The sequence below is a fragment of the Chiloscyllium punctatum genome, chromosome 44 (assembly GCF_047496795.1).
Source record: "Chiloscyllium punctatum isolate Juve2018m chromosome 44, sChiPun1.3, whole genome shotgun sequence".
Classification (NCBI taxonomy): Eukaryota; Metazoa; Chordata; class Chondrichthyes; order Orectolobiformes; family Hemiscylliidae; genus Chiloscyllium; species Chiloscyllium punctatum.
In genome coordinates this window covers 38,849,002-38,874,969 of record NC_092782.1, presented here as the reverse complement: position 1 = coordinate 38,874,969, position 25,968 = coordinate 38,849,002, and the positions used below count along the sequence as shown (strand labels likewise).

General features: G+C 40.3%; 2 protein-coding genes across 10 annotated transcripts in view; one reads left to right on the top strand and one right to left on the bottom strand.

The window, feature by feature from the left end:
* Positions 1-16,554, bottom strand: part of pmpcb (peptidase, mitochondrial processing subunit beta) — a 30,300-nt gene extending 13,746 nt beyond the window's left edge. Inside the window, exons 1-2 of the mRNA XM_072562673.1 lie at positions 16,401-16,554; positions 12,530-12,673 (exon numbers count right to left, since the gene is read on the bottom strand). Of these exons, the coding sequence (XP_072418774.1) occupies positions 12,530-12,673; positions 16,401-16,481 (225 nt within the window). The 5' untranslated portion in view covers positions 16,482-16,554. The remainder of the gene's footprint in view (positions 1-12,529; positions 12,674-16,400) is intronic.
* A 33-nt stretch (positions 16,555-16,587) lies between these two features.
* Positions 16,588-25,968, top strand: part of napepld (N-acyl phosphatidylethanolamine phospholipase D) — a 54,814-nt gene continuing 45,433 nt past the window's right edge. Inside the window, exons 1-3 of one of the 9 annotated variants that reach the window (XM_072562674.1) lie at positions 16,695-16,881; positions 22,412-22,620; positions 24,788-25,109. In XM_072562674.1, coding sequence (XP_072418775.1) covers positions 22,451-22,620; positions 24,788-25,109 — 492 coding nt within the window. In that variant the 5' untranslated portion in view covers positions 16,695-16,881; positions 22,412-22,450. The other 8 variants (XM_072562682.1, XM_072562679.1, XM_072562686.1 and 5 more) reach the window with 8 other exon arrangements.

Sequence of the window (25,968 nt, the reverse complement as noted above, 5' to 3'; positions counted from 1 at the left end):
TGCAGAATCCTTACGAGCATTGACAGAGAGTGATCTGGGCGTACAGGTCCACAGATTCCTGAAAATGGCAACACAAGGTGTTTAAGAAGGCATACAGCATGCTTGCCTTCACTGGCCAGGGCATCAAATATAAAAGTTGGCAAGTTATGTTACAGTTGTACAAAACGTTAGTTAGGCCATATTTAGAGTATTGCACGCAGTTCTGGTTGCCACACTGGAAGGACATCGATGCTTTGGAGAGATTGCAGAGACGTTGCCTGATTTGGAAGGTTTTAGTAATAAGGAGCAGTTGGATAAACTCATTGTTTTCACAAAAACAAAATTCTGACAGGCATGAATAGGGTGGATAGTCAGAAGCTTTTTCCAAGGGTGGAAAGGTCAACTACAAGAGGGCATAGGTTCAAGGTGAGAGGTGGAAGGTTTAAGGGAGAAATGCAGGGAAAAGTTTTCACAGAGGTTGGAGTAATACACTGCTGGTGGAAACAGGGCACATAGCAATGTTTAAAGTGTATCTTGAGAGACACATGAAATGTAAGATGAACTGAGGGTTAGATACCATGGATGGGCAATAAGCAATAGGTCTAAATAAGAAATAGGAATTGACACCAGCCTTGGTGGGCCAAAGGGCCTGATCCAGTGCTGTATTGTACTGTATTGCACTGTATAAATAGAAGTCTATACTGGTCAGTTTGCAGCAGCATATTCTGAAAATAAAAGAAAAATTGCCTGAACACAAAAATCCCAATGGAATAAGGAATATGATACCGAGTATGGATTTTTAAAAGGCAGACTATGGATGATGAAAGCAATTATATGACATATGGACTCTGCTGCACCATAGATTTACTAGAAAAATGCTAATAATGAGATGACATGGACAAGAAAATTAAGCAAAAGCCTGAAGCTCAAGGTACTGAGATGGTAAAGTTCCATGGGCATCAAAAGCAGTATTAAAAAAAACAATCTTCTATATTTATTAGAATACAAACATTTTTTTAAAATGTCAGCCATGATATTCAAGAAGGAATTCTACAACTATTGAAAGATGTATGGAAATGAAAGTGTAGATAGTCTCAATACTTTTTTAAAAATGTAAGCACGATAACCATAACTGCCTCATAGGTTAAAAATCACACAACACCAGGTTATAGTTCAACAGGTTTAATTGGAAACCACTAGCTTTCGGAGTGATGCTACTTGATGCTCCGAAAGCTAGTGTGCTTCCAATTAAACCTGTTGGACTATAACCTGGTGTTGTGTGATTTTTAACTTTGTACACCCCAGTCCAATACCGGCATCTCCAAATCATGCCTCATAGGTGACTTCGAATTTCAGAGACATTTTGGTACTAACTATAGGGTATAAGGTTAGTACAGAAAGGTAGATATGAAGTGGATAAACCATGATCTTCTTGAGTGATGGAGCAGACTGACAGACAAATGGTTTACTTTTGCCCCTTTTGTTTTCTTGATCTGTATGCAGCTTTTAATTCAATTGGGACTAAACCATTCCACTCCAATGCTTTTCTGTCCACCTATCTGTCCATCTACCTAGTCATAGCCAGAGAATTATGTGTAATGGCTTTGCTTCCTATTTTCACAGTTATCTCTGAAGACCCCAAGGATCTATTCTTGGCCCTCCATTATTTTGAATCCACATACTGCCTCGCCTCAGTGACATCATCTGAAAACTCAGTATTAATTTTCACATGCACACTAACAACACCAGTTTCTATTTCACCATCACTTCTCTAAATCCCTCCAATGTCTCTAAGCATTGTCACACTGCTTGTCTGACATTCAGTACCAGATGAACAGTGATTTCCTGGGAAGGGTAAAGCCATTGACTTCAGTTTATACTACAGACAAAGCACCCTAACCACCAAGTCCATCATTGCCCCAATCAATTTGACAAAGGCAAAATCAGACTGTTTGGAATGTTGACGTTCTATCTAACATTATATTCAGAAATGACTTGAATGGAGGCATAGTGAGCATGTATCCAAGTTTCATAATGACACAAAAGTTTAGTGAGAGTAGAAAGCTAAATAGTAGCAAATGATTAATCAACATTCGTAAGTCCAAAAAGGATCTAGAGTGATTAATTCTATAAAAGAGATAGGGCATTATAACTTGATAGAAATGGGCTGGTTTTGCTGAAGAAAAGAATCATCAGCAACATAGTGTGTTTTACAGAGTCTGGGTATCTCAAAGTATTTTACTGTTAGGGAAGAGCTTTGTGAAGTGTAATTACTATGTAAACAGTGTGAAAATTGTCGAGAGAGACACATGTCCAAAAAATGCATGAGAAATCCAATTACCAATTTATCAGCTACAGACTTTAGTTCAAGCTCTAATCACAAGGATTTTCAGCAAGATGAACCTGGGTCGTTACATGATGGAATTGGTCTCAAGGTTGGATAATGTTTAAATCTCTACTATCTCAATCAGTTGGTCCTTTTCCTTCAGTTCTGAATCTTAATTCCAGACACTGGAGAAATGAGAGGTTGAAGACTCTTTCCCTCCCCCTTCCCCTTCCCCCCCACTCCCCCTCCCCCACCCCCACCCTGCATCGTGGTAATCTACGTACTCAGTAAACATATTATTAAGTACTGCTGTCTGAAATAACAATGTTTTAGAACAGGAGACTGAATTTCTATAGATTTTTTCTAAAAAAAGCAGAATATTCATGACATCTGAAAGAAGCAGGTTATGAACTTTAGACATTCAAAAATGGAACCTAGTTTGCTTAGTTTAGGAACTCACGAATGATATCTTTGATAGTACAGTGTAGATTGACAAAGATGATACTAGAACTAAAAGAAATAAATTAAGGAAGGAAGGCTGTATAGAGATTGTGATAGACGCTAGTTAGTGGCCAATTACAACATTTAAATGGCATCTGGATGGGTGTATGAATAGAAAGAGCTTAGAAGGATTTGGACCAAGTTCTGACAAATGGGGCTAGATTACTTTAGGATACCTGCTCGGCATGGCAAGGTGAAATGCAGGGTCTGTTTCTGTGCTGTACATCTTTAATGAGCATTTGGAAAGGCAAGGACTGATTTGGGATAGTCAACACGTCTCACAAACTTGATTGTGTTTTTTGAAGTAGTAACAAAGAGAATCATTGAGGGCAGGTGGTGGACGTCATCTATGTGGACTTCAGTAAGGCATTTGACAAGATTCCTCATGGTAGACGGATTAGTAAGGTTAGATCTCATGGAATAAAGGGAGAACTACCCAGTTAGACACAGAACTGGCTTGAAAGTACAAGACAGAGAGTAATGGTGGAGGGTTGCTTTTCAGACTGGAGGTCTGGGACCAGTGGTGTGCCACAGTAATCGGTGTTGGGTCCACTGTTACTTTGTCATTCATATAAATTATTTGGATGTGAACATAGGAGGTATAGTTAGTAAGTTTGTAGATGACACCAAAATTGGAGGTGTAGTGGACAGTGAAGAACATTATCTCAGAATACAATAGGATCTTGATCAGATGGGCTAATGGGCTGAGGAGCGGCAGATGGAGTTTAATTTAGATAAATGTGAAGTGCTGTATTTTGGAAAAGTAGATCAGGGCAGCACTTATACACTGAATGGTAAAGTCATGGGGAGTGTTGCTGAACAAAGAGACCTTGAAGTGCAGGTTCATAGTTCCTTGAAAGTAGAGTTGCAGGTAGATAGGTTAGTGAAGACAACATTTGGTATGCTTTCCTTTATTGGACAGAGCATTGAGTTTAGGAGTTGGGAGGTCATATTGCAGCTGTACAGGACATTGATTAGGCCATTTTTGGAATATTGTGTGCAGTTCTGGTCTCTTTTCTGTTGGAATGATGTTCTGAACCCTTTCATGTTTCACAAAAGATTTAAAAGGATGTTGCCAAGGTTGGAGGATTTGAACTACATGGAGAGGTTGAATAGGTTGGGGTTGTTTTCCCTGGAGCGGGAGGAGGCTGAGAGGTGACTTTAGAGGTTTATAAAATCATGAGAGGATTGGCTTTCCTGGGTGGGGGAGTCCAGAACTAGAGGGCATCTGTTTAGGGTGAGAGGCAAAAAAATTTAAAAGGATCTAATGGGCAACTTTTTCACGCAGAGGGTGGTACATGAATGGAATGAGCTGCCAGAGGGATTGGAAGAGGCTGGTACAACTACAACTTTTAAAAGGCATCTGAATGGGAACCGAATATGAAGGGTTTACAGGCACATGGGCCAAGTGCTGGCAAATGGAACTAGATTGGGTTTTGATATTTGGTCTTGATATTTAGTCAGCATGGAATAGTTGGACCGAAGGATCTGTTTCCGTGCTGCACATCTGTCATCAACAGTGCTATTAAGTGGCACTTTCTGAATAGTGGCATGTTCATTATACACAGTTTGGGTTCTGCTCGAGCAACCCAACTCCAGACTTGTTTGTTGAAATTTGGACCAAAGGAAGGATGGAATATGACTTTGCTTGACATCAAAACAGCATTTGACCAAGTACAACAAAGGAGCTGTACTTGCCAATGAATTAAAGGGAAAACTTTGCTGATTGGAGTTATACCTAGTACAAACATAGATGATAGCAGTTATTGGAGATAGAACACTCCAAATGTGATCGTATCAAGGACAGACATAATCTTGGTACATAATTCTATTTCTAAAGAACCTCTTGACTTGTAAAGGTTAACCGACATTTTCACAGCAACATTAGGATTAATCAAATTTTTTTTTTTGCCCTCCTCTCTGAATGATGATCTCTTCTTCCAGCACACTAACATTTCATGAAAGGATTTTGGGGGGGATGGGGGGGAACAGAGAAAGATAATCTCAGGGAATCCATCATCACCCTCAATATTGTTGACGACAGTCAAGGGCAGTTAGTTACTTAGCTGAAAGTTTCTCAAACAAACCTTCCCCGTGAGTGAGAGAAAAAGAAAGGTTTCAAAAACAAAACATATTCAGTGGAGTTTGCAGGTTATTATTAAGAGACTGTAATGAACCCATATCAATTCCAAGAGTCAATAACTCAGCAAGTGTAAATCTATTTGCAGTTTATAAGTTGTACCATTGAGGGTGCAGTAAGGCCAATTAGCAGTTCCCTTATATGCCACATCACAGGAAATGACATAATATATCATTATTACAATAGCCAATGTAGAGAAGGAATGAGCATTTGAAGAAATTTAACAAACACAGATGCAGAGAAATTCTTAGCTTCATCAAAAGAAAGACTCACTAGGTAAAGTTTTAAGAGGTAGAGTTTAAAGTCAAGATGGCCATGTTCATCATAGGTAAAACAATGCTGCACTGAATCCAAATCTGTAACGTCAGGTTAAATGCAAGTCACTGAACGATTTCAAAACTGTTGTTGTGGATGCTTGCAGAATCATGAAGACAGAAAAATGCTGGCAAAAGCAAATGTAATTGCTAAGAATTTGGAAGCTCAACTAGATCCAGAACATCTCAAGAACTGCACTGCACTTCTTCCTCCAATTGCATGTTCTTTAAATCTCAGCTACAGAGCAAGGCACAGTCAGCATAAGCCAGAACAAAGATCCGCAGTAAACCAGAAGCTAAGGCAACACAACACAGAAACAGAAAAGTAAGTATCAAAGTGGATTTTTTTGTATTTCCTTTCCCACAACATTTTTTAAAAAGACATTTTACTTACTGTTTATTGTATTATTATTTTTAACCTTTTAAAGAAACTTGACTTTAAGTAGTAATACAGCCACAATGAAGTTTATTTTTAATCTTAGTGATGTCAGTGGTTTGCCCATAGTTGTCAATAATAACAGCCTATGATTCCCTTTCATAAAATACCATTTAAATTTTGACAGTCATCTGCTCCAGACACCAGACATCAATCTGATATTAAAGTCTCATCTTTTCAGATTTTTTTTTCTAGGCTTTCTTCTCTTCAAAGTGGATATGACTTGCTTCCAACTTTACTGTGCCATGGTGAATCATTTTATTAACATTCATGTTATGAGCATGCGTATAAGTTAAAATGTAGCAAATGTAGCTGGGTTGGTAAATGACGAAGGAGAAAAAGCCTGCTCTCTATCAATCTGGGCTGGGGTCTCAGCTTATTTTAGCTGGCCAGTGCAATAGCTCTGAAAAAAGTTTGGACTAAGATAACAAATACTTAATCATTGCTTTCAAGGCAAAAATAGCTGAGAATCTTAAAAAAAAGATACAATTGAGATTGATGCAGAGTTATACAGGTTCAGATTAGAATTAGTTATAAGTAAGACAGGCAGCATGGCTCAAGGAGGGTGTTTCAAACTGGGGAACGACCAGATAAAATCAAGTACTATTCAATCCCTTGTAAAAGTCGACCAGCTAACATTTAAAAAAAATTGAAGCTCATTCTATTTGGCACTTGATCACCTCCAAAGTTAAAAACTGGCCCTGGTGCAAATCTACTCATTTTACAAAATCATAGAATAGCACGTCAGCAAAGGCAGCTATCAATTCCTCACAGGTACACAGGTCAACATACCCTGTCTAGGTACTATTCCACTGGTACATACTGCATTCCTGCTCATCATGCCCTCTCATATGATACATAGATGTCAAGAAGCAAGGACTCAGTTCAAACAAAGTAACTGAAAATGCAGAGCAGACAAATAATTGTGCAACAGCTAGACAAGATCAAACAAGTACACTGGGATTGGAGGAAGCTTGCCACACAGCTTAGAAAGATGCCTAAGAATTCATAAATGATTAAGAATTTTAACTATGCTTAGAGTTAAAGCTATCAATTAAATTAGTTAGAGGGGTCAATTGAAGAGAAGTTTAAAAATTCAAAACAAAATGAGCATGCGGAGATGCAGGATAGTGAAGAGGTAAACAATAATCAAAATGTGATAGGAAGTGATAGAAAATGTCAAGAGAGCAGCAAACATTAGAACCAGAATAAGTAGTAATGGTAAAAAGTTAAAACTTGATGCTCTTTATCTGAACACGTGCAGCATTTGTAATGAGGGGTTGGTGGCACAAATAGAACTAAATGAATGTGATTCAATAGCTATTACAGAGATAAGGTTGAAAAATGTGTTGCTGGAAAAGCGCAGCAGGTCAGGCAGCATCAAAGGAACAGGAGAATGAACGTTTCGGGCATCTGCAGTCCTCACTTTCTCCCAGAGATAAGGTTGTAAGGTGGCCAGAACTGGGAACTCGATATTCAAGGGTATTTGACATCCAAGAAAAATAAGCAAAAAGGAAAAGAAGGTGGGGTACTGTTGTTAATAAAAGAGTTTCTCAATGCGGTGGTGGATAGTGATATAGATGCAACAGAGCATGCTCTGGAATCAGTTTGGTTTGAAATAAGGAATAGCAAGGGCAGGAACTCATGACTGGGTGTTTGTAGATCTCAGAGAAGTGCCTCACTGTAGGATAAAGTTTAAAATAGGATAAAAGAAAAATAATAGAGGCGTGCGATAAGGACAATGGTCATCAGTGATTTCTAATCTATATATTAACTGGATAAATTAGACGGGTAAGGGTAACATGGAAAACCAATTTGTAGAGTGCATTGTCTCTCTGTAGATCATTTCTTTGAATGTTGCACTACCTACGCAGGAACATGCTATGTTAAACGTAGAATGTGTACTCAGGTAGGATTAATAAGAAATCTCATAAGGATTCTCTAGAAGGTAGCAATCATAACACAATTTTAAAATCAGTTTGAGGGAGTGTAGCTTGGAACTCAAACCAATGCCATCAACTTAAATAAGGACAACTGGGAGGTATGAAGAAGCAGCTGCCTAAAACAGGCTGGGAAAATAGCCTGAGGGAAAAGGTCAGTAAATGAGCAGTAGCAGACATTTAAGCAGATATTACATAATGCTCAGCAAGAATTTATCTGATCGAAGCAAAGAAGTTGATGAGAAGGATGAATCACCCATGGTTAACGAAAATGATCAAGGAGAGTATCCAGTTCAAAACGAAGGCATACAAAGCAGCAAAAACTAGTGTTTGGTCAGAGGATTGGGAATGTTTTTTGGACTGAGCAGCAGACAACTAAAAAGCTACTAAAAAGGGACAAATTGACTATCAAAGTAAACTGACAAGAAATATCAAATCAAGCAGGGAGTGCCAAAAAGAAAGTGTAGCTAAAGTGTGAGACTCTTGGAAGACACGATGGACAAATTGATAATTTTGTATTTATTAATTTTATGAGAGGTGGGTGTTGCTGGCTGGCTAGCATTTATTGCCCATCCCTAGTTGTCCTTTAGAAGATGCTGTGAGCTGCTTTTTTGAATTGCTGTAGTCCACCTGCTGTGGGTTGACCCACAAAACCATTGTGGAATTCCAGGATGTTGATCCAGCGACAGTGAAGGAACAGCAATATATTTCTAAGTCAGGATGATGAGTGGCTTGGAGGGGAATTTGAAGGTGATGGTGTATATATCTGCTTCCCTTGTCCTTCTAGATGTAAGTGGTCGAGGTGGCGCCTCAGGATCTTCTGCAGTGCATCTTGGAGATAGCACATCCTGCTGCTACTGAACGTCAAATGATGGAAGGAATAGATGCAGTGCCAATCAAGTGAGCTGCGTTGTCCTGGATGGTGTCACGTTTCTTGAGTGTTTTTGGGGCTGCACTCATCCAGCCAAATGGGGAGTATTTCATCACAATCCTGACTTCTGCTTTGTAGATGGGTTAAAGGCTTTCAGGAGTCAGGAGGTGAGTTACTCATTGCAGTATTCCTAGCCTCTGAACTGGTGTTGTAGCCATGGTGTTTATGTGGAGAGTCTAGTTGAATTTCTGATCAATGATAGCTCCAAGGATGTTGATACTGGGGGATTCAGTTATGGTAACACCATCGAATGTCATGAAGCAGTGGTTAGATTGTCTCTTGTTGGTGATGGTCATAACTTGTCATTTATGTGGCGTGAATATTACTTGCCACTTGTCAGCCTAAGCCTGGGTATTGTCTACATCTTGTTGCATTTGGACATGGACTGCTTTAGTGTCTGAGGAATCGTGAAATGTGCTGAACACTGTGCAACCGTTAGTGAACATCCCCACTTCTGACCTTATGATGAAGGGAAGGTCATCGAAGCAACTGAAGATGGTTAGGCCTAGGACACTACCCTGAGGAACTCCTGCAGAGATGCCCTGGAGGGAGATAACTGATCTCCAACAACCATGGCCATCTTCCTACATGTCACATGACTAACCATCAGAGAGATTTCCCCCTAATATCCATTGATTCCAATTTTGCTAGGGCTCCATGCTGCCACAATCGGTCCAATGCGGTCTTGATGTCAAGGGCTGACACACTCATCTCACCTCTGGAATTCATCTCTTTTGTCCATGTTTGAACCAGGCAGTAATGAGGTCAGGATTGAACGGCCCTGGCAGAATCCAATCCAGGCATCACGGAGCAGGTTATTGCTAAGCAGTGCTGTATGATAGCACTGTTGATGCACCTTCATCACTTTACTGATGACCAACAGTCAACTGATGGGGCAGTAATTGGCCAGGTTCAACTTGTCCTACTTTTTATGCACAGTGCATACTTGGGCAATTTCCCACCTTGTCAAGTAGATGCCAGTGTTGTAACTATACTAGGAAAGCAGCACATTCTGGAGCACAAGTCTTCAGTACTATTGCAGGAATACTGTCAGGCCCCTTGCCTTTACAGTATCTAGTGCCTCCAACCATTTCTTGATATCACGTGGAATGAATCAAATTGGCTGAAGACTAGTATCTGTAATGCTGGGGACCACTGGAGGAAGCTGAGATAGATCGTCCATTCGGCACTTCTGGCTGAAGATTGCTACGAAAGCTTCAGCCTTATCTTTTGCACTGATATTCTGGGCTTTTCCATCATATGAGGATGGGGATATTTGTGCAGCCTCCTCCTCCTCCAGGGAGTTGTTTAATCCTCCACCACGTTCCTAACTTACTTTTGGTTTAAGAAATGTTTCCTAATTTCACTCCTACTAAGTCTAGCTCCCAAATTTGCCACAGAATTCCTAACCACTAGAAAGTGTTTCTGTCTATTTACCTTATCTGTTTGTCTTTAGATTTTGAAAACTTTGATCAAAACACTCAAGCTTCTAAATTCCAGGGAATACAACTCTACTTTGTTTGATAACTCCATGCAGCTTAACCCTTGGAATCCACATGGTAAAGCTACACTGCACTCCTTCTCAGGTCAATATATTCTTCCTCAGGTGTGGTACCTTGGACTTCAGGTCTGGTTTTATTTGAGCTTTATAAAGCAGATGCATGATTTATCTTGTTGTGTTCAATTCCTCCAAATACAAAGGCCATTGCGGTTTTGATTGTTTTCTCTGCCATCTTCATGTCATTTAAATGATTATACCTCTGCACCCTCAGACTCTTTTCACTTCCATTATTTCCAGCTTGTAACCTATTACAAATGTTTTAGCCTTTTTAGATCCGAAATGGATTCCCTCATATTTGATTACAATGAAATTTATACAGCTTTGCCAATTAACTTAACATATCAATATCCTAAGTAATGCTGAAAGACATTTTATTGAAGCTTGTTATCTTGTACTCATCAGGACAATTTGCATGAATATCAATTCAAGGGAAGAGTACTGACCCTTTGGCAAGCAAACTCTGATTAGTAGAGGCATTGTTCTTGAGAATGGACCAATTAATGATGACGTTTAACTGCCAGTTTTTGTTTAAATTTTAAACTGGGAGGTTGATTTTGAATGGGCTGGGCAGAGTCTGAGAACTGAAAGAGCAACTGTCTATCACCTTTTTTTTTGAGTTGTAACAGGTATAGTACATATTGCTTTGCCTGAAAAGAACAGGCACATGCATTAAAAAACATGTCGCTTCCAGTACACACAAGTGTGCAATCAACTTAATTTCTTACACACCTGGCAAATGTTTCTAAATACAGAATCACATCCAATGTTGAACACTGTTGTGAGTTTTACAAACACATACCAGTTATGTATGATCAATATCTTCTCATTGCAAACAGCCAAAAGCTAATTTAATTCATTTTGATAGAATCAACTAGACTTTGGGAGTACAGTATCACACCAGCAGTGAAATACATACTACATTATCTCAAAATGTGTTTCACACAAATAAGTATAGGCACAGTTCCTTCCTGTTCCAGTCCTAGCACTGGTGGCAGTATCTCATGAAATGGAACTTTTCCTTCTCACCCCACTCCTCTACCTCTCTAATCTGCTTGTTTATGCCTGTATGAAAATGGTTCAGGTAATTAATACAAAAATTACAACCATGAGATGCTGTCCTTCCTAGTACTATCTCCTGGGCAGACAACAAAGCATGCAGAGTTTTGATCCTACTGATGTCACCTGTCCCCTAATTACTGAATCCCCTACAATCTGTACCACATTAGGCTTCTCACCATCCTCCCCCCTCCATCTCTTGTGTCCTGCTCCAAGATTCATTAGCTGAGCTGCAATTGTTTGTTGTCCTCACGTGCAGAAAGTTGGATAAGATCAGGGTCAATGGCTCCCCAATTCCCTTATTTATCAGAATTCTCATTACATGAACATATCTGACTAACATCTATGCCATTCTGATCCTTCACCTCTCTACAAGGTGTGATCGTGCAACAAACTATCAAGATATTGCTTCCCCTCTCGTGTGTCAAAATGTCTCAAACTCACACTCCAGTTCAAAGGCTAAACTGGAGAGATTAGATGCTTTTGCTATCTGCTCATATGATCCCAGATACTGCAATCCAGACCAACACACACTGCCATTTTCAGTTTAGGTTTTACATCTTTTCCCAAGCATTAACTTGCCATTAATAGTGGACAAAAGATTGAAGTGCTTATTGCTTTAAACTAGTATTGAAAGTTTTGGAGATTATAGACAGCATCTCCACCCTGCCCACTACCACAATCCTCCCTGCCACACCAGTTTCCCAGCTTTAGAACTCATAGCATTATAATTTTCAATATCATTCTGTAGATCCTCTGACTAAGCCAATGAGAGTCAGTGAGAATAGACCAAAGACAGTAAGAATATGGACAATAGCCAAATGGAAATTGCTGTGGGATAGAAACTTTTGGCAGTAGTTTAGACAATTGCAAGTTTATAGAGGATGGGAATCTTAACAATGACAGCCTTATGGTCAATATGTTTGGAGGTGATATAGAAATGAATAACAGTTTCAACAACACAACAAATTAGAGGAGTCAAACACTAAAGCAATGATCTGAGTTAGCAGATTGTACCCTAGAAACTGAAACTGTTGAATACAGTTATTTATACTTATTTAACATGCTCAATGTAGTGTTATTACAAAAACATCTTTGTTGAATATTTGTCTTTTGGAATTTCTTATAAAAAATATGATAACACCCACAAGTGGTCTAAGAATCCTGAGGTACATCAACCAAATGATTGAGAAAATTTTTTATGTCTGAAATAAGTATTGCAATAAAGATAAAGATAAAAATACATACACACTATAGCAATTGCATCCCTAATTACTGTAATGTAAGACTATATTACAGTAATGATATAAATGATACATACAAAGTGCACCAATTTAATACTTACTGTACATGTAGGAAGACCAGAGTCTTCAGATGTCACTCGTAGTCCATTTTCTAAAACAGTGACTTTTGTTTCTGGAATATTCAGAACAACATGTGCAGCTGTTGCTTGTGTCGCCTGGAATCTATTCCAGTTGTGTATGATGGGCTAAAATATATTTTGGTAATTTGTAAAGAGACAATATAATTGCAGCAAAACATAATAAAAAATAGATTTGTAATTTATCATTTTCTTACATAGAAGCATGCACAGTGTTTGTAAAGACAATTCTTTAGGTCTTTCAGAATGGAAAACTTCTACAGGATTGGTTTATATTTATTGTTTACTTGGATGTGGACACTGAGTGGCTTGCTAGGCCATTTAAGAATCGATCATATTGCTGCGGTTGTGGAATCACACATAGGGCAGGGTAGATCAGATAAGAACAGCAGATTTTCTTCCCTAAAAGACATGAGTGAACCAGATGGACTTTTTCAACAATCAAGGGAAGTTATCACAGTCACCATGACTGAGACTAGTGTTAAAATCTAGATTTATGAACTGAATTCAAATTCCACTAGCTGTATGTGCTCTCAGGGCATCAGCCCAGGACTCTTGACTACAGGTATTTGCCCAGTGATACAATACATCTATCATTCTAATAAAGTCTCATATTTGCAATTATCTCCAGCTAAAGCAAATTAAAAGTCACTTAGCATTACTAAACTCTTTACTACCACAGGAAAATAAGCATTTTTGTTTAACCAGTCATTTCATTGCTGTGACCTAGAAGTGATACTTAGTTATATTTGCAATTCACTTTTACTTCTTTCTCACAAACTAGTCAAAATTGCCGAATATGTATTTTCTTGAGCTCTGATTTTTACCAAGTCTTACATGTCAGGAACAGTTACAGATATCTTCCTTTTCCCAACATACATCCAAGAATTAGATTCAAATGTGACATTTTACAGTTTTATACACAATACCACCTCACAGGACTACTGTAGTAAACTTCAAAAAAAACTCTAACAGACAAATAACAGCAGAACTGCATTCCAATTAAGTGAAAGAAAACTTAGCTTCTATTTGTCAGAGACAAACATACCACAAGTTACAAATGAATAACTTGCGATTCCTGCAGACTTTCATGACCTCAGAAAAACTCATAACACGCTTGCAACATGGTGGCTCAGTGGTTAGCACTGCTGCCTCAAAGCACCAGGACCAGAGTTTGATTCTACTCTCATGCAGCTGTCTGTATGGAGATTGCACATTCTCCCCGTGCCTGCATGGATTTCCTCCAAGTGCTCTGGTTTCCTCGAAAGATATGCAAATTAGGTGACCTGGCCATGCTAAATTGCCTATGGTGTCCAGGAATGTGCAGGCTAGGTGGAATAGTCATGGAAAATACAAGATTACAGGAATAGGGTAGGCATTATGGGTCTGGGTTGGGATGCTGTTTGGAGGGTCGGTGTGGACTCAATGGGCTAAAAGGCCTGCTTCCACACTGTTGAGATTTAAGAGCTGTAATAACTTTCAACACATCCCGGTGCCACAAACATTAATGAAATAAATGATCAGATAATTTGCCAAGATAGTGGAGGTAATCGGCTTCTCATCTTCAATAAAAATGTCATTGGACCTTCTGCATTTACTTCACAATGACTAACACCTCATCCAAAAGGCGGAACATTCTACAGTTTTGCATTCCCTCACTTCTGCTCAGGTTTATCCATCTACATTTAAATCACTGGAATTGATCCCACCATGTGGATTTTTAATTGAGTGTATGCTCACACTTACATGTTTATCAAATCTATCATCCCAGAGTACTTAGGAAGTGACCCTAGAAATAGCAGATGCACTGGTGATCACTTTCCAGCATTCTGTAGACTTTGGAAGAGTTCCAATGGACAGCTAATGTAACTCCACTCTTTAAAAAAAGGGGAGGGAAGAGAGAGAGAGGAATAACCTGACATCGGCAGGGGAGTAATTATTATTATTAAAGATGTAATAACTGAGCATTTAGCAAGCAGTGACAGAGCTGGTCCTAGTCAGTATGGATTCACTGAAGGGAAACCATGCTCGACAAATCATCTGGAATTTCTTTGAGGATGTAACCAGTAAAGTGGACAAGGGTGAATCAGTAGATGTTGTGTATCTGGACTTTTAAAAGGCTCTTGACAAGGTTTCACACAAGAGATTAGTAAGGAAAATTAAAGCTCATGGTACCAGAGGTAATGTATTGACATGGACAGAGAACTGGTTAGCAGACAGGAAGGAGAGAGTTGGAATAAACACATCCTTTTCAGAGTAGCAGGCAGTAATGAGTGGAGTGCTGCAGGATTCAGTGCTGGGACCTCAGCCAATCACAATATACATTAATTATTTGAACAAAGGAATTGAATGCAATCTCTCCAAACTTGCAGATGATACCAAGCTGGGTAGCAGTGTCTGCTGTGAGGAGGATACTAAGAGGCCGTATGGTGACTTGGACAGGCTGGCTGAGTGGGCAAATATTTAGCAAATGCAATATAATGTGGATAAATGTGAGGTTATCAACTTTGGTCACAATAAAAAAAGCAGGCACATTTTTATTTTAATGGTGGCAGTTTAGGAAAAGCTGAGGTGCAATGAGATCTAGGTGTCTTGATGGAACAGTTACTGAAGGTTGGCATGCAGGTGGAGCAGGCAATGCTGGCCTCCATAGCAAGAGGATTTTTGCGTATCGAAGGAAGGCTGTCTTGCTGCAGTTATACAGGGTCTAGGTGAGTATTGTGTGCAGTTTTGCTCTCCTAGTCTGAGGAAGGATATTCTTGCTATTGAAGGAGTCCAGCGAAGGTTCACCAGACTGATTCATACAATCCCTACAGTGTGCAAGCAGTCCATTCCCCATTTCGAGTCCACACAGTATCTCCAAAAAGCATCCCAGCCAGAAACATCTCTCTACTCACTCTCTGTAACTCTGCATTTCTGATAGCTGCACATCCCTGGAACTATGGCAAATCCATCTAACCAGCATATCTTTGGACTGCAGGTACTCCAGTTTCCTCCCAAAGGAAACCCACATAGACTCCACACAGATAGTCACTGGCACTGTGAGGCAGTGTTAACCACAGAGCCACTATGCTGCCCTGATTCCTAGGATGGCAGCACTGACATACGAGGAAAGACTAGATTAAATGGGCTTGTCCTCACTGGAATTTAGAAGAAGGGGGAATCGCCTAGAAACATATAAAATCCCAACGGGTTTGGGACAGGCTAGATGAGGGAAGAATGTTCCCAATGTTGGGAAAGTCCAAGACTGGGGTCACAGTCTAATAATAAGGGGTAATCCATTTGGGACGGAGATTAGAAAGAATTTTTTCACTCAGAGCTGTGAACCTGTGGAACTGTCTCCCTCAGGAAGCTGTTGGGGCAAGTTCATTTGACATACTCAAAAGCGAGCTGGTCGAGGCCCTTGCAGCTGAAGGGATCAAGAGGTATGGAGAGAAGGCAGGAATAGGATAATGAAACTGTATGATCATATTGAATGGTGGGGCAGAGTCGAAGGGCCGAATGGCCTACACTTATTTTCTGTGTATATCATCGCTTAGAAGTAAAAACTTCAATTTGCAGCTTCAACTATCATTAATGCATTACGGCGGAAGCATAACAGGCCAGCCAGCATTAGCGATTCCAAATATTTATTTTGTCCTGATCACCATTCTCATGGCCCACATCAAAACTCTCACCAAACAACTCCTTCACATAAACACACGTCTTGCATTTCCCAGATTAGTATTAACGGCATCAGCGAGCCCGAAATGATCGGTTACAAAAGATTCCCACGTCCAACAACCGAGTTGACCTGCCGTAGTGCGCATGCTATGCTAAATCGTCCCTGAGCTACCTGTCGCTTCCAGCTAGTCCAAGCCCTTCCGAGAAGTCTCAGTCCGGCCACACTACTCAACCGCTGCAAAGATGTCGCCATCTTACTGGCACACCGCGCATGCGCGTGGCCGAGCGGCGTGTTTTCCGTCGTCAGCGGGGCGCCACGCGCAGGCTGATCCAATCGATCCCCGACCGCGTCGATGAATTGGCAACCCTGCAGGGGAGCTCCGAGTACAAAAATAGCGCCAGCTCTGCCTCTCGCTTTGTGGGCGCTGCTTATTTCTGTGGATACGGTATACCTACGAGGTCACAGAAGATTAATTTTGCATGTTCCATTCCAAATATGAACGAATTCCGTTGATTTCATAAATAGAAAATAAAAGGGAAGATGGGAAACTCATTGGAGACGGTGCAGGAACTATCCTGGTTTCAGGTCTGAGGAATGTCAGTTATAAAACTAGATTGGAGAAGTTGGGACGATTTTCCTCGGAGAATAGAAGGTCAGTAGGAGGTGTCAAAATAAAACGTAAAATCACTAAGTCTCTGACAGCGGATTTCTAGATGATGAGGAGTCTGGACAGCTCAGGAGAAAACGTTGTAGACAAACAGGAAGTTGGAAAAAAAACACAACAAGCCAGGTAGCATTAGGAGGTGGCTAAGTCAATGTTTTGGGTATAACCCTTCTTCAGGACTAGACGTGGGGGAAGGGAGAGCTACACAAAAAAGAGGGGCTGGGTGGTTTGGGTAAGATGGGAGAATGCTGAGGTAGGGATAGATGAACCCAGGTAATCTGTTCACCTATCCCTACCTCACCATTCTGCTTTAGTCGTTGAGAGGGATGAATCTGGTTGGTAGCTGGAATGGAAAGGTGAAAGTGGGACTGGAAAGGGAGCTGGGGAATGGGTGGGAAGGTTATTTGAAATTCAAGAACTCATGTTAAGTCCTCCAGGCCGTAGGCTGCAAGGCTGTTAGAAAACATTGCTGTATGTGAAAGGATCCAGATTAGAGTGGTGCTGGAAAAGCACAGCAGGTCAGGCAGCATCCAAGGAGCAAGAAAATTGACATTTAGGGCAGGAGCTATTCATCAGCAATGAGGCTGGAAGCCTCGGGGGTAGAGAGATAAATGGGAGGGGGTGAGGCTTGGGAGAAAGTAGTTGAGAGTGCAACAGGTCGATGGAAGAAGGGGTAAAGGTTATAAGTCGGAGAGGAAGATGGAGCGAATAGATGGTAAGGAAATGTGGACCAGATCATGAGGATTGTACTGAGCTGGAAGTTTGGAACTGGAGTACGGTGGCGAAGGGGAAATGAGGAAACTGGTGAAGTCCACATTGATACATGGGGTTGAGGGGTTCTGAGGCGGAAGATGAGGCATTCTTCCTCCAGGTGTCGGGTGGTGAGGGAGTGGCCGTGGAGGTAGCCCAGGATTGCGTGTGCTCGGCAGAGTGGGAGGAGGAGTTGAAATGTTTGGCCATGGGGCGTTGGGGTTGATTGGTGCAGGTGTCTTGGAGATGTTCCCTGGAGCTTTCTGAGAGAAGGCGTCCAGTCTCCCCAATGTAAAGGAGACCGCATCGGGAGCAATGAACACAATAAATGATATTTGTGGAAGTGCATGTGAAACTTTGATGAATGTGGAAGGCTCCTTTGGGGTCTTGGATGGAGGTGAGGGGGGAGGTGTGGGTGCAGGTTTTGCAATTCCTGTGGTGGCAGGGGAAGGTGCCAAGAGGGGAGGGTGGGTTGTTGGGGGTGTGGACATGACTAGGTAGTCACGGAGGGAACGGTCTTTGCGGAAAGTGGATAAGGGTGGGGAGTGAAATGCATCCCTGGTGGTGGGGTCCATTTGTAGGTGGCAGAAATGTCGGCAGATGATGCGGTTTATGCAGAGGTTGGTTAGTGGAAGCTGACGACTGGGAGGGGGGTTCTGTCCTTGTTGCGGTTGGAGGGGTGAAGTTTGAAGGCGGAGGTATGGGACATTGGTGTGATGCATTGGAGGGCATTTTCAACTACATGGGAGGGGAAATTACGGTCTTTAAAGAAGGAGGCCATCTGGTGTGTTCTGTGGTGGAACTGGTTCTCCTGGCAGCAGATAAGGCAGAGGCGGAGGAATTGGGAATACGGGATAGCATTTTTGTGGGAGGAAGTGTAATCCAGGTAGCTATGGGAGTCAGCTTTGTAAAAATGTCGATGTTGAGTTGGTCGTCATTGATGGAGATGGAGAGGCCCAGGAAGGGGAGGGAGGTGTCAGAGATGGTCGGGTGGAATGTGAAATTGATGAACTACTCAACCTCCTCGAGCATCTGGAGTCCTCACTTTCGCCTATGAGGAGAAACTACTTCACCCAGAGAGTGGTGGCTGTGTGGAATGCTCTGCCCCAGAGGGCAGTGGAGGCCCAGTCTCTGGATTCATTTAAGAAAGAATTAGATAGAGCTCTTAAAGATAGTGGAGTCAAGGGTTATGGAGATAAGGCTGGAACAGGATACTGATTGGGAATGATCAGCCATGATCATATTGAATGGCGGTGCAGGCTCAAAGGGCTGAATGGCCTACTCCTGCATCTATTGTCTATTGTCTAAAGGATTCAGATTGTTAAGGCACAAACTTAATTGGCAAAATAAGCAAGATGACAAAGAAAACCTTTTTTTTGCAGCGAGTGATTAAGCTCTTAAAAATTGTTAACTTTATTATGACAAGATGTAGAAAAGAAATGACAATCTGTGAATTTTCTACATACACTTGTGGGCACCCAGAAATTCACGGTAATAAAGAGGGAGAAAATAACTTTTGAGGGCAAACTTACAAGCAATTTCAGGATGGACAGCATAGGCTTATTTAAATATATAAGAACAAAGTGAGAAGCCAAAATGAATATGGGCTACTTGGAGAATGACCTGGAGAAATCACAGGGAACCAGGAAATGGCAAAGTTGTTGAATAAATAAAATAAATTCACAATATTTATCACTAAAGAAAAAAAAAGCTACAGAACTAATGGGTCTAAAATTGATAAGCCTCCAGACCTGATGGGATGCACCCTAGGGTATTAAAGAAAGTAGCTATAGAGATAGTGGCTGCACAAGTAGTAATCTTCGAAGAATCCTTAGATTCTGGAAAGTCCCAGAGGATTGGAAAATTGTCGATGTAACACCTTTTTAAAAAAAGACAAAAGGAGATAAAGACAGGTAACTAGCTTTATTGGGAAAATGTCAGTTTTTTTATAAAAGGATGTTAATAGTAGAAAATTTATAATATGATCAAGCAGACTCAGTATGACTTCATGAAGGGAAAAACATGTCTGACAAATTTACTAGGATTCTTTGAGGAGGTAACAAGCAGAATTGATAATTTGAAACCAGTGGATGTAATATATTTAGGATTTTCAGAAGGTGTTTGATAACATATCAGACAGTTAAATTAAGAGCTCATGGTGTTGGAGGTAGTATATTAGCATGGATAGATGATTGTCTAACTAATGGACAGCAAAGAGTTGGGATAAGGGAGCAATTTCAGGGTGTAACCTGTAACAAGTTATGTGCCACAGGAGCTGGAGCCACAATTTTTTGCAACATATATTAATGATTTGGATGAGGAAAGTAAATGTACTGTCACCAAGTTGCAGATGACACAAAAATCGTTGGGAAGACTCTGAGTGATATAGTCCGATGGGCTCAAACTTTGGAGATGGAATATAATGTGGGAAAATGTGACATTATGTGCTTTGGCAAGAACAAAAGAAGAGCTGAATATTATTAAATTGTGAAAGACTGCAGAAAGCGACAGAAAGGAAAGATTTGGGAATCATCCAGGAATCTCAAAAAAACTAGCATGAATGTTCAGTGGGTAATAGGGAAGGCAGATAGATTGTTGGCTTTTATTGCAAAAGGAATGGAGGATAAAAGTAAAGAGGTTTTAATAAAATTATACAAGGTACTAGTCATACCACAACTGGGGTAATTCAGTAAAATGTTTTGGGTCCCTTATTTAAAGAAAGATATACTTGCATTTTAGGCAGTCCAGAAAAGGTTCATTAGGTTGATACCAAATATGGAGGCACTGTTTTATGAGGAGATGTTGAGCCAATTAAATTGAATTCATTAGCATATAGAAGAATGAGAGGCAACCTTATTGAACCTTATAATATTTTTAAAGGTTTTGACTGACTGGATGTGGAAAATTTGTTTCCCCTTGTGGGAGATAGGACCAGAGGGCATAATCTCAGAATAAGGGGTAACACATTTAAGACAAAGTCAGAAGCAACAAGGCACCAGGTTAGAGTCCAATGGTTTATTTGAAATCACAAGCTTTTGGAGCGCTGCTGCTTCGTCAGGTGAAGTGAAGAGAAGCAACGGTCACAGAATTTATATGCAGAGAGATAATGCCAAGACAATTCCAGATAATTAAGTGTGTCAAAAGATAAATACAAAAGAGTGTGAGTGACATTTTATTTTTGATTTTTTTGTAAGTATCTCTTTGCTTTAATTCCTCGGATAATGAGTTACCTCTTCACTTGCTATTTTGCCTGTGGACACTCCACTCACACTATTTGTACTTGTGTTTTTGACACTCTTAATTACCTGGAACTATCTTGCCATTATCTCTCTGCATATAAATTCTTTGCCTGTGCACTTGCCTCCACTTCACCTGACGAAGGACCAGCGCTCAGAAAACTTGTGATTTCAAATAAACCTGTTGGACTATATAACCTGGTGTTGTGTGATTTCTGACTTTGTCAAACCCAGTCCAACACCAGCATCTCCACATCACATTTAAGAAAGAAATAAGGAGGAATTTCTTCTCCCAGAGGATAATGAATCTGAAACTCTTTCCTGTAGAGGGCTGGCTTGTTAAGTATATTCAATAATGAGATACAGATTTTTAATCAATTAGGGAATCAAGGTTATACTGAAAAGGTAGAAAGGTGAATTGAGGAATATAAGATCATCCATAATGCTCCTATGTCTTATTATCTTATCGTTGCATCCAACTGTTAAGGCCACCACAATTAGGTGATAGTTTCTTCCCTGTGGTCCTATTGTTTAATTTGACCAGCAGTTAAAATTTTGTGAAGAAACAAAGGGTAAAATGGCCTCATATTGCAACAATTCTATGATTCTATATTATTGTGTATAACAAACTTGTTTGTGATACAAATACAAATTTGGTTTGTGTGAATAATAAGTAGGTTTGGTTCTTCACCAGTGGAATACATTGAAGTTTATGCAGACACCATTAAGTTGTCACTCATAACTTGACCTGCAGAAATGTGTCCATAAATATATGTATGAATTGTATTATTATGTTCTTAATTCAGAATTCTAATTTGGAACATAATTTGGAACTTTGAAGTGTGAAATATAACATGAAATAATAATACTGATTGAAGTAAAAACATTTGCAATTAACGAAATATTTCGGTGACCAAACCTGACCTTGAGTGTATGACACTTTTTGTGCTTTAGGGATTAAGTGTGAGAATTGAATATTTTTAGTTTTATTACATTTTCCATTTGTTTCCGGGATACTATAGAGCCACTAACAAGAACAGCATTTATTGCCAATCAGAATTGTTCGTACGTAAATACTAACTTACAACACAAAACGCACTCGACTACAAAATGTGTGCTGCGACAGATTGATTTTGTTTATAATTAGGAATGTTATGGAAACAGTCTATAAACTCGGAAACTCCCCAGAACTCTTGGGAATATCGTTTTCGAGAACTAATTCATCATAGTTTTAAATAGAGAATATTGGACTTTTGGAAACCTCAATACAACAGAAACCAACCAAATCGGTGGTCCAGAATTCGAACCGCTGGTCAATTTAAACAATGGAACTGTAGGAGAGGGGCTGACACCGACTTGGTGGTGCCCTTTCTTTATTCGGGGAACAGTTATGTGCAGCACAAGTAGTTTCTGGTTTCCGGATGCCTGCAGGAGCATGTCGGGGACGTGAGATTTGATCCGGGGAAATGTGTGGGGATCATCTTTACTTGGTGTGCAGTTAGTCGTTCTGAAGTTAGTACAATTTATTTTAGGATGGATCTGGATAGCATGTTATGCTTGTGTGAGAGGCGATGCTGAGAGAGAGGGCTGGGATTACGTACCTAGGGATCTGTCGGCCTCTCTTGGCTGCTTGTCTCACAGCAGCGGCGAAATTCGGGAGTTTATTCGACAGAAACGTGAAGTGCGGCCAGAGTGCGCCAGGAGGCGAACTGGCAGAGGCAAAGTCCCACTGCCTTTCCAGGTGAATCCCAAACGATCAGCTCCTTTTAACTGGTAGAGTTCGTATTTTATGGCAATTGTCGACTTTCATCCTAAATGCTGTTTTTGTTTTAGTTTCAGAAATGATTTAATCCTCTCCTATTTTATTAGCACAGCCTCAGCCAAGTCGCATGGATCCCGATTAACAATTGATTCAAAAGTTACATGACGTATCTTGAACGGTTAACAGATTTTCTTAGCAACTTTTAAATTCGTTTCCAGTATTACAAATTTGCAACATGCTTTTTTTTTGTCCTGGGCAATTGAATCAGCCCTAGATTTTAGTGACAGTGCTGATACCGTGTGCACGGTTCTGGGAGGAGTTTCAACAAAGGAAGTTATTGTAATTCAGGTTCGTCTGACCGGCAACAGGACGGACTCGACTACCACATTGTCTTGGAAGAATCATTATTAGAGAAAGTTTGTCTTCTAATCGGACCTTGTGGTTTTGAAACTTAGTCGAATCACTTATTTTACCATTGGTTTACTGGCGTGGCTGCCGCCAGTCGCTACTGTACAACTTTACTGAGGATAGAGGTGGGGACTAAACCAGGCAATCTCCAGAAAAAACTGATAGTGTTCCAGTCGTTGTAATTGTGAAAGTGACTTTATTTTTTCAGTTTTTAATCGTATTTGTTACTAACTCATTTTATGTAGAACGCAATCAACGATAATCATTCGGGTTGTAAACCGACTTTATTCGTGTTTCAGAAAAGCGAGCACAGTTTTTAAAATGTCAAATCACAGCTGCAGAATCTCACAGCTTAAAAAAGGAAACTCTTGGTCGTTTTGCTATTACTGATTTAAAGCTTTTTTTTCTACAGTCCCGGCAGCGAATGATAACGTGTTGTTTGGGTAGTATATAGTTGGTGCAGTCGTTTATTTTAAATGGAGGTTGTTAGATCCAGAAAGAATCTCCCTTTGTGCCTCTGACAGTGCATTTCTCAGCAATTTGACTCAGGCGCTGAATGGTTGGTTTGCAGGGATAATAAGGCGATCACGTGTTGGATCTGGGCATAGGCTGAGATCAGAGTCCTGACTTGTTCCTCTTGTCACATCTGCGGGCGGGAACAACAAGGGGGGGAATCATCTACATTAAGTGGATAAAGTCAGAGACTGCGGCGTTGCCTCCTGGATCATTTCCAATACATCGTTATCATCCAGCAAGGTCCACAATGTTTTCCCTTTCTTTTTTGTGTTCTGCCCTCGCTTCTTTGCTACTTTTGGAGTTAACAGTTCTGTTTTGTCTAAATGCAACGACGTAAGCTAAGAAACTATTCCAACCCTTGCGACAAACTGTATCGTTACTATTATTGTTTTGAGAGATTAAGTTTGTACCGTGATAGTTAACCGGGTATCTTTTTAATAGCGTAACCAGTCAGAAAGTTTGTGAAATGTACTTTATAGCTTCACGTTGTAATCGTATTACTGTTACATAAAATATGGTTTAGGAGAAAATCTGCCTGACAGTGGTACTGAGGTTATCTCAGTATTACATTTGTTTACGGGCAAATTAAGAGGTTTTTATTCACGAAAGTTGACTGACTGATCAAGTGGCTGTAGGTCGTTCTTGTTCCAAGCTGTTATAAGCCGGAGTTGCCGAGTAACCTTACCGCAGTGTTATTTAATTTGCTGTTCCTGGTGGTCGATCAGTATTGGTGGAATGCGATGCGCAGTTGCTGGATTGAGTTATACTGCCGAATTGCCTAGATCCCAGCTCTCAGCGAGATGCTTGGACCTCTGCGCCAACATTGAAGGATGTTCTTATTAACGTTAAGAGAACGTGGTATCAAGAGTTTGTTGTTTTTATCGGAAAGTAAAACATCAGAAGCACTCTATACAGTTCCTCTAAATGTCAAATAGATCATCTGATTACTTTTAAAATACAGCTTTTGCTCTGGTTTTGTTGTTATGCACCAGGTTGTAAGTGCATTGTTTAAGTTGTTACACGATTTTCTGGCAGAGAGGGTATTGGCATCATTTGGCACTATTGTGAGCCATATAGCTATGATAGTGACAATTAACATTAAATCATTGTTTGGATAACAATTAGAAATGTGAACTGGGATTTTGTACTTTGCAGACTTGCAGAAGTTTCAAGAGTCTTGAAGTACATTCTTAGTGATTATTATGTAATTGCTTGTCTTTAGATTGCACAACGGAGCAGAAGGAAGCATGGATGCACAGCTTAAAGAACAGGTCCCGATTTCAAGCAGCCATTATCCAAAGGAAGCTGTGAAGAAACGATCAGGAAATGCAAGCCGTGAGGCAAGAGGGAGCTCATCATCCCGAACGTCCAGGAAAAGCTTCAGATTGGATTACCGTCTGGAAGAAGATGTAACAAGATCCAAAAGAGGAAAAGATGGCAGATTTGTCAATCCCTGGCCAACCTGGAGTGACCTTGCTTTCACTAACGTGCTAAAGTTCGCTGTGATGGAGAGAGACCATACCAACATCCCAAGTTCAAAGGCAGTGAGTGGCTTGACCAAATCTAAAGTTACAAGTATTTCAACTGCTTGTTGCTCATATATGATTTATAGTAGTTTATTTTATTATTTATTGAAGTTTATTTTCAGTTTATCCACAGTAAGTGATCATATGAAACAATTCTTGCAACATAAGTAGCATTATGATAATTTATGTAATTACATAATTAATATCTGCTGATGGAATATAGTTATTTCAAGGTGTAAATTATAGTTCTCATAATGAAAATATTTAAAAATAACCCAGCTTATGTAGCGACCTGATGGCACTGATTGTAGGAGTTCTCAAACTTAGTGCCCTGTAGAAAATGGAATTGGTTTGATTAATCTACTTTTCACCTTTCCTAGTCTGACACAAGATGAAACAAATCAAAGTTCACTGATTAAGATTAGATTCCCTACAGATTCCCTTCAGCCCAACAAGTCCACACTGACCCTCCAAAGAGTGGCCCACACAGGCCTACTCCCTACTAATGCACCTATCACTATGGGCAATTTAGCATGGCCAATTTATTTGACCTGTGCATCTTTGGACTGTGGGAGGAAACCGGAGCACCTGGAGGAAACCCACGCAGACACTGGGAGAATGTGCATACTCCATGCAGACAGTCGCCTGAGGCTGGAATCGAACCTGGGTCCAATGTTAACCACTGGGCCACCATGCCGCCCCAAAATGTTAGAGTTTAGGAAGAATAAATAAAATTCAATGAAGCAATAACATTAAGATTGTACAAAACAAAAGAAAATGACGGGAATGCTAAGCATAGGAGGAGACAGGCTGGAGATCACCACTTTACCCTTAAAAACTGGTCAGTTGTATATTACTCTTGACAGCTTTCTTGTTC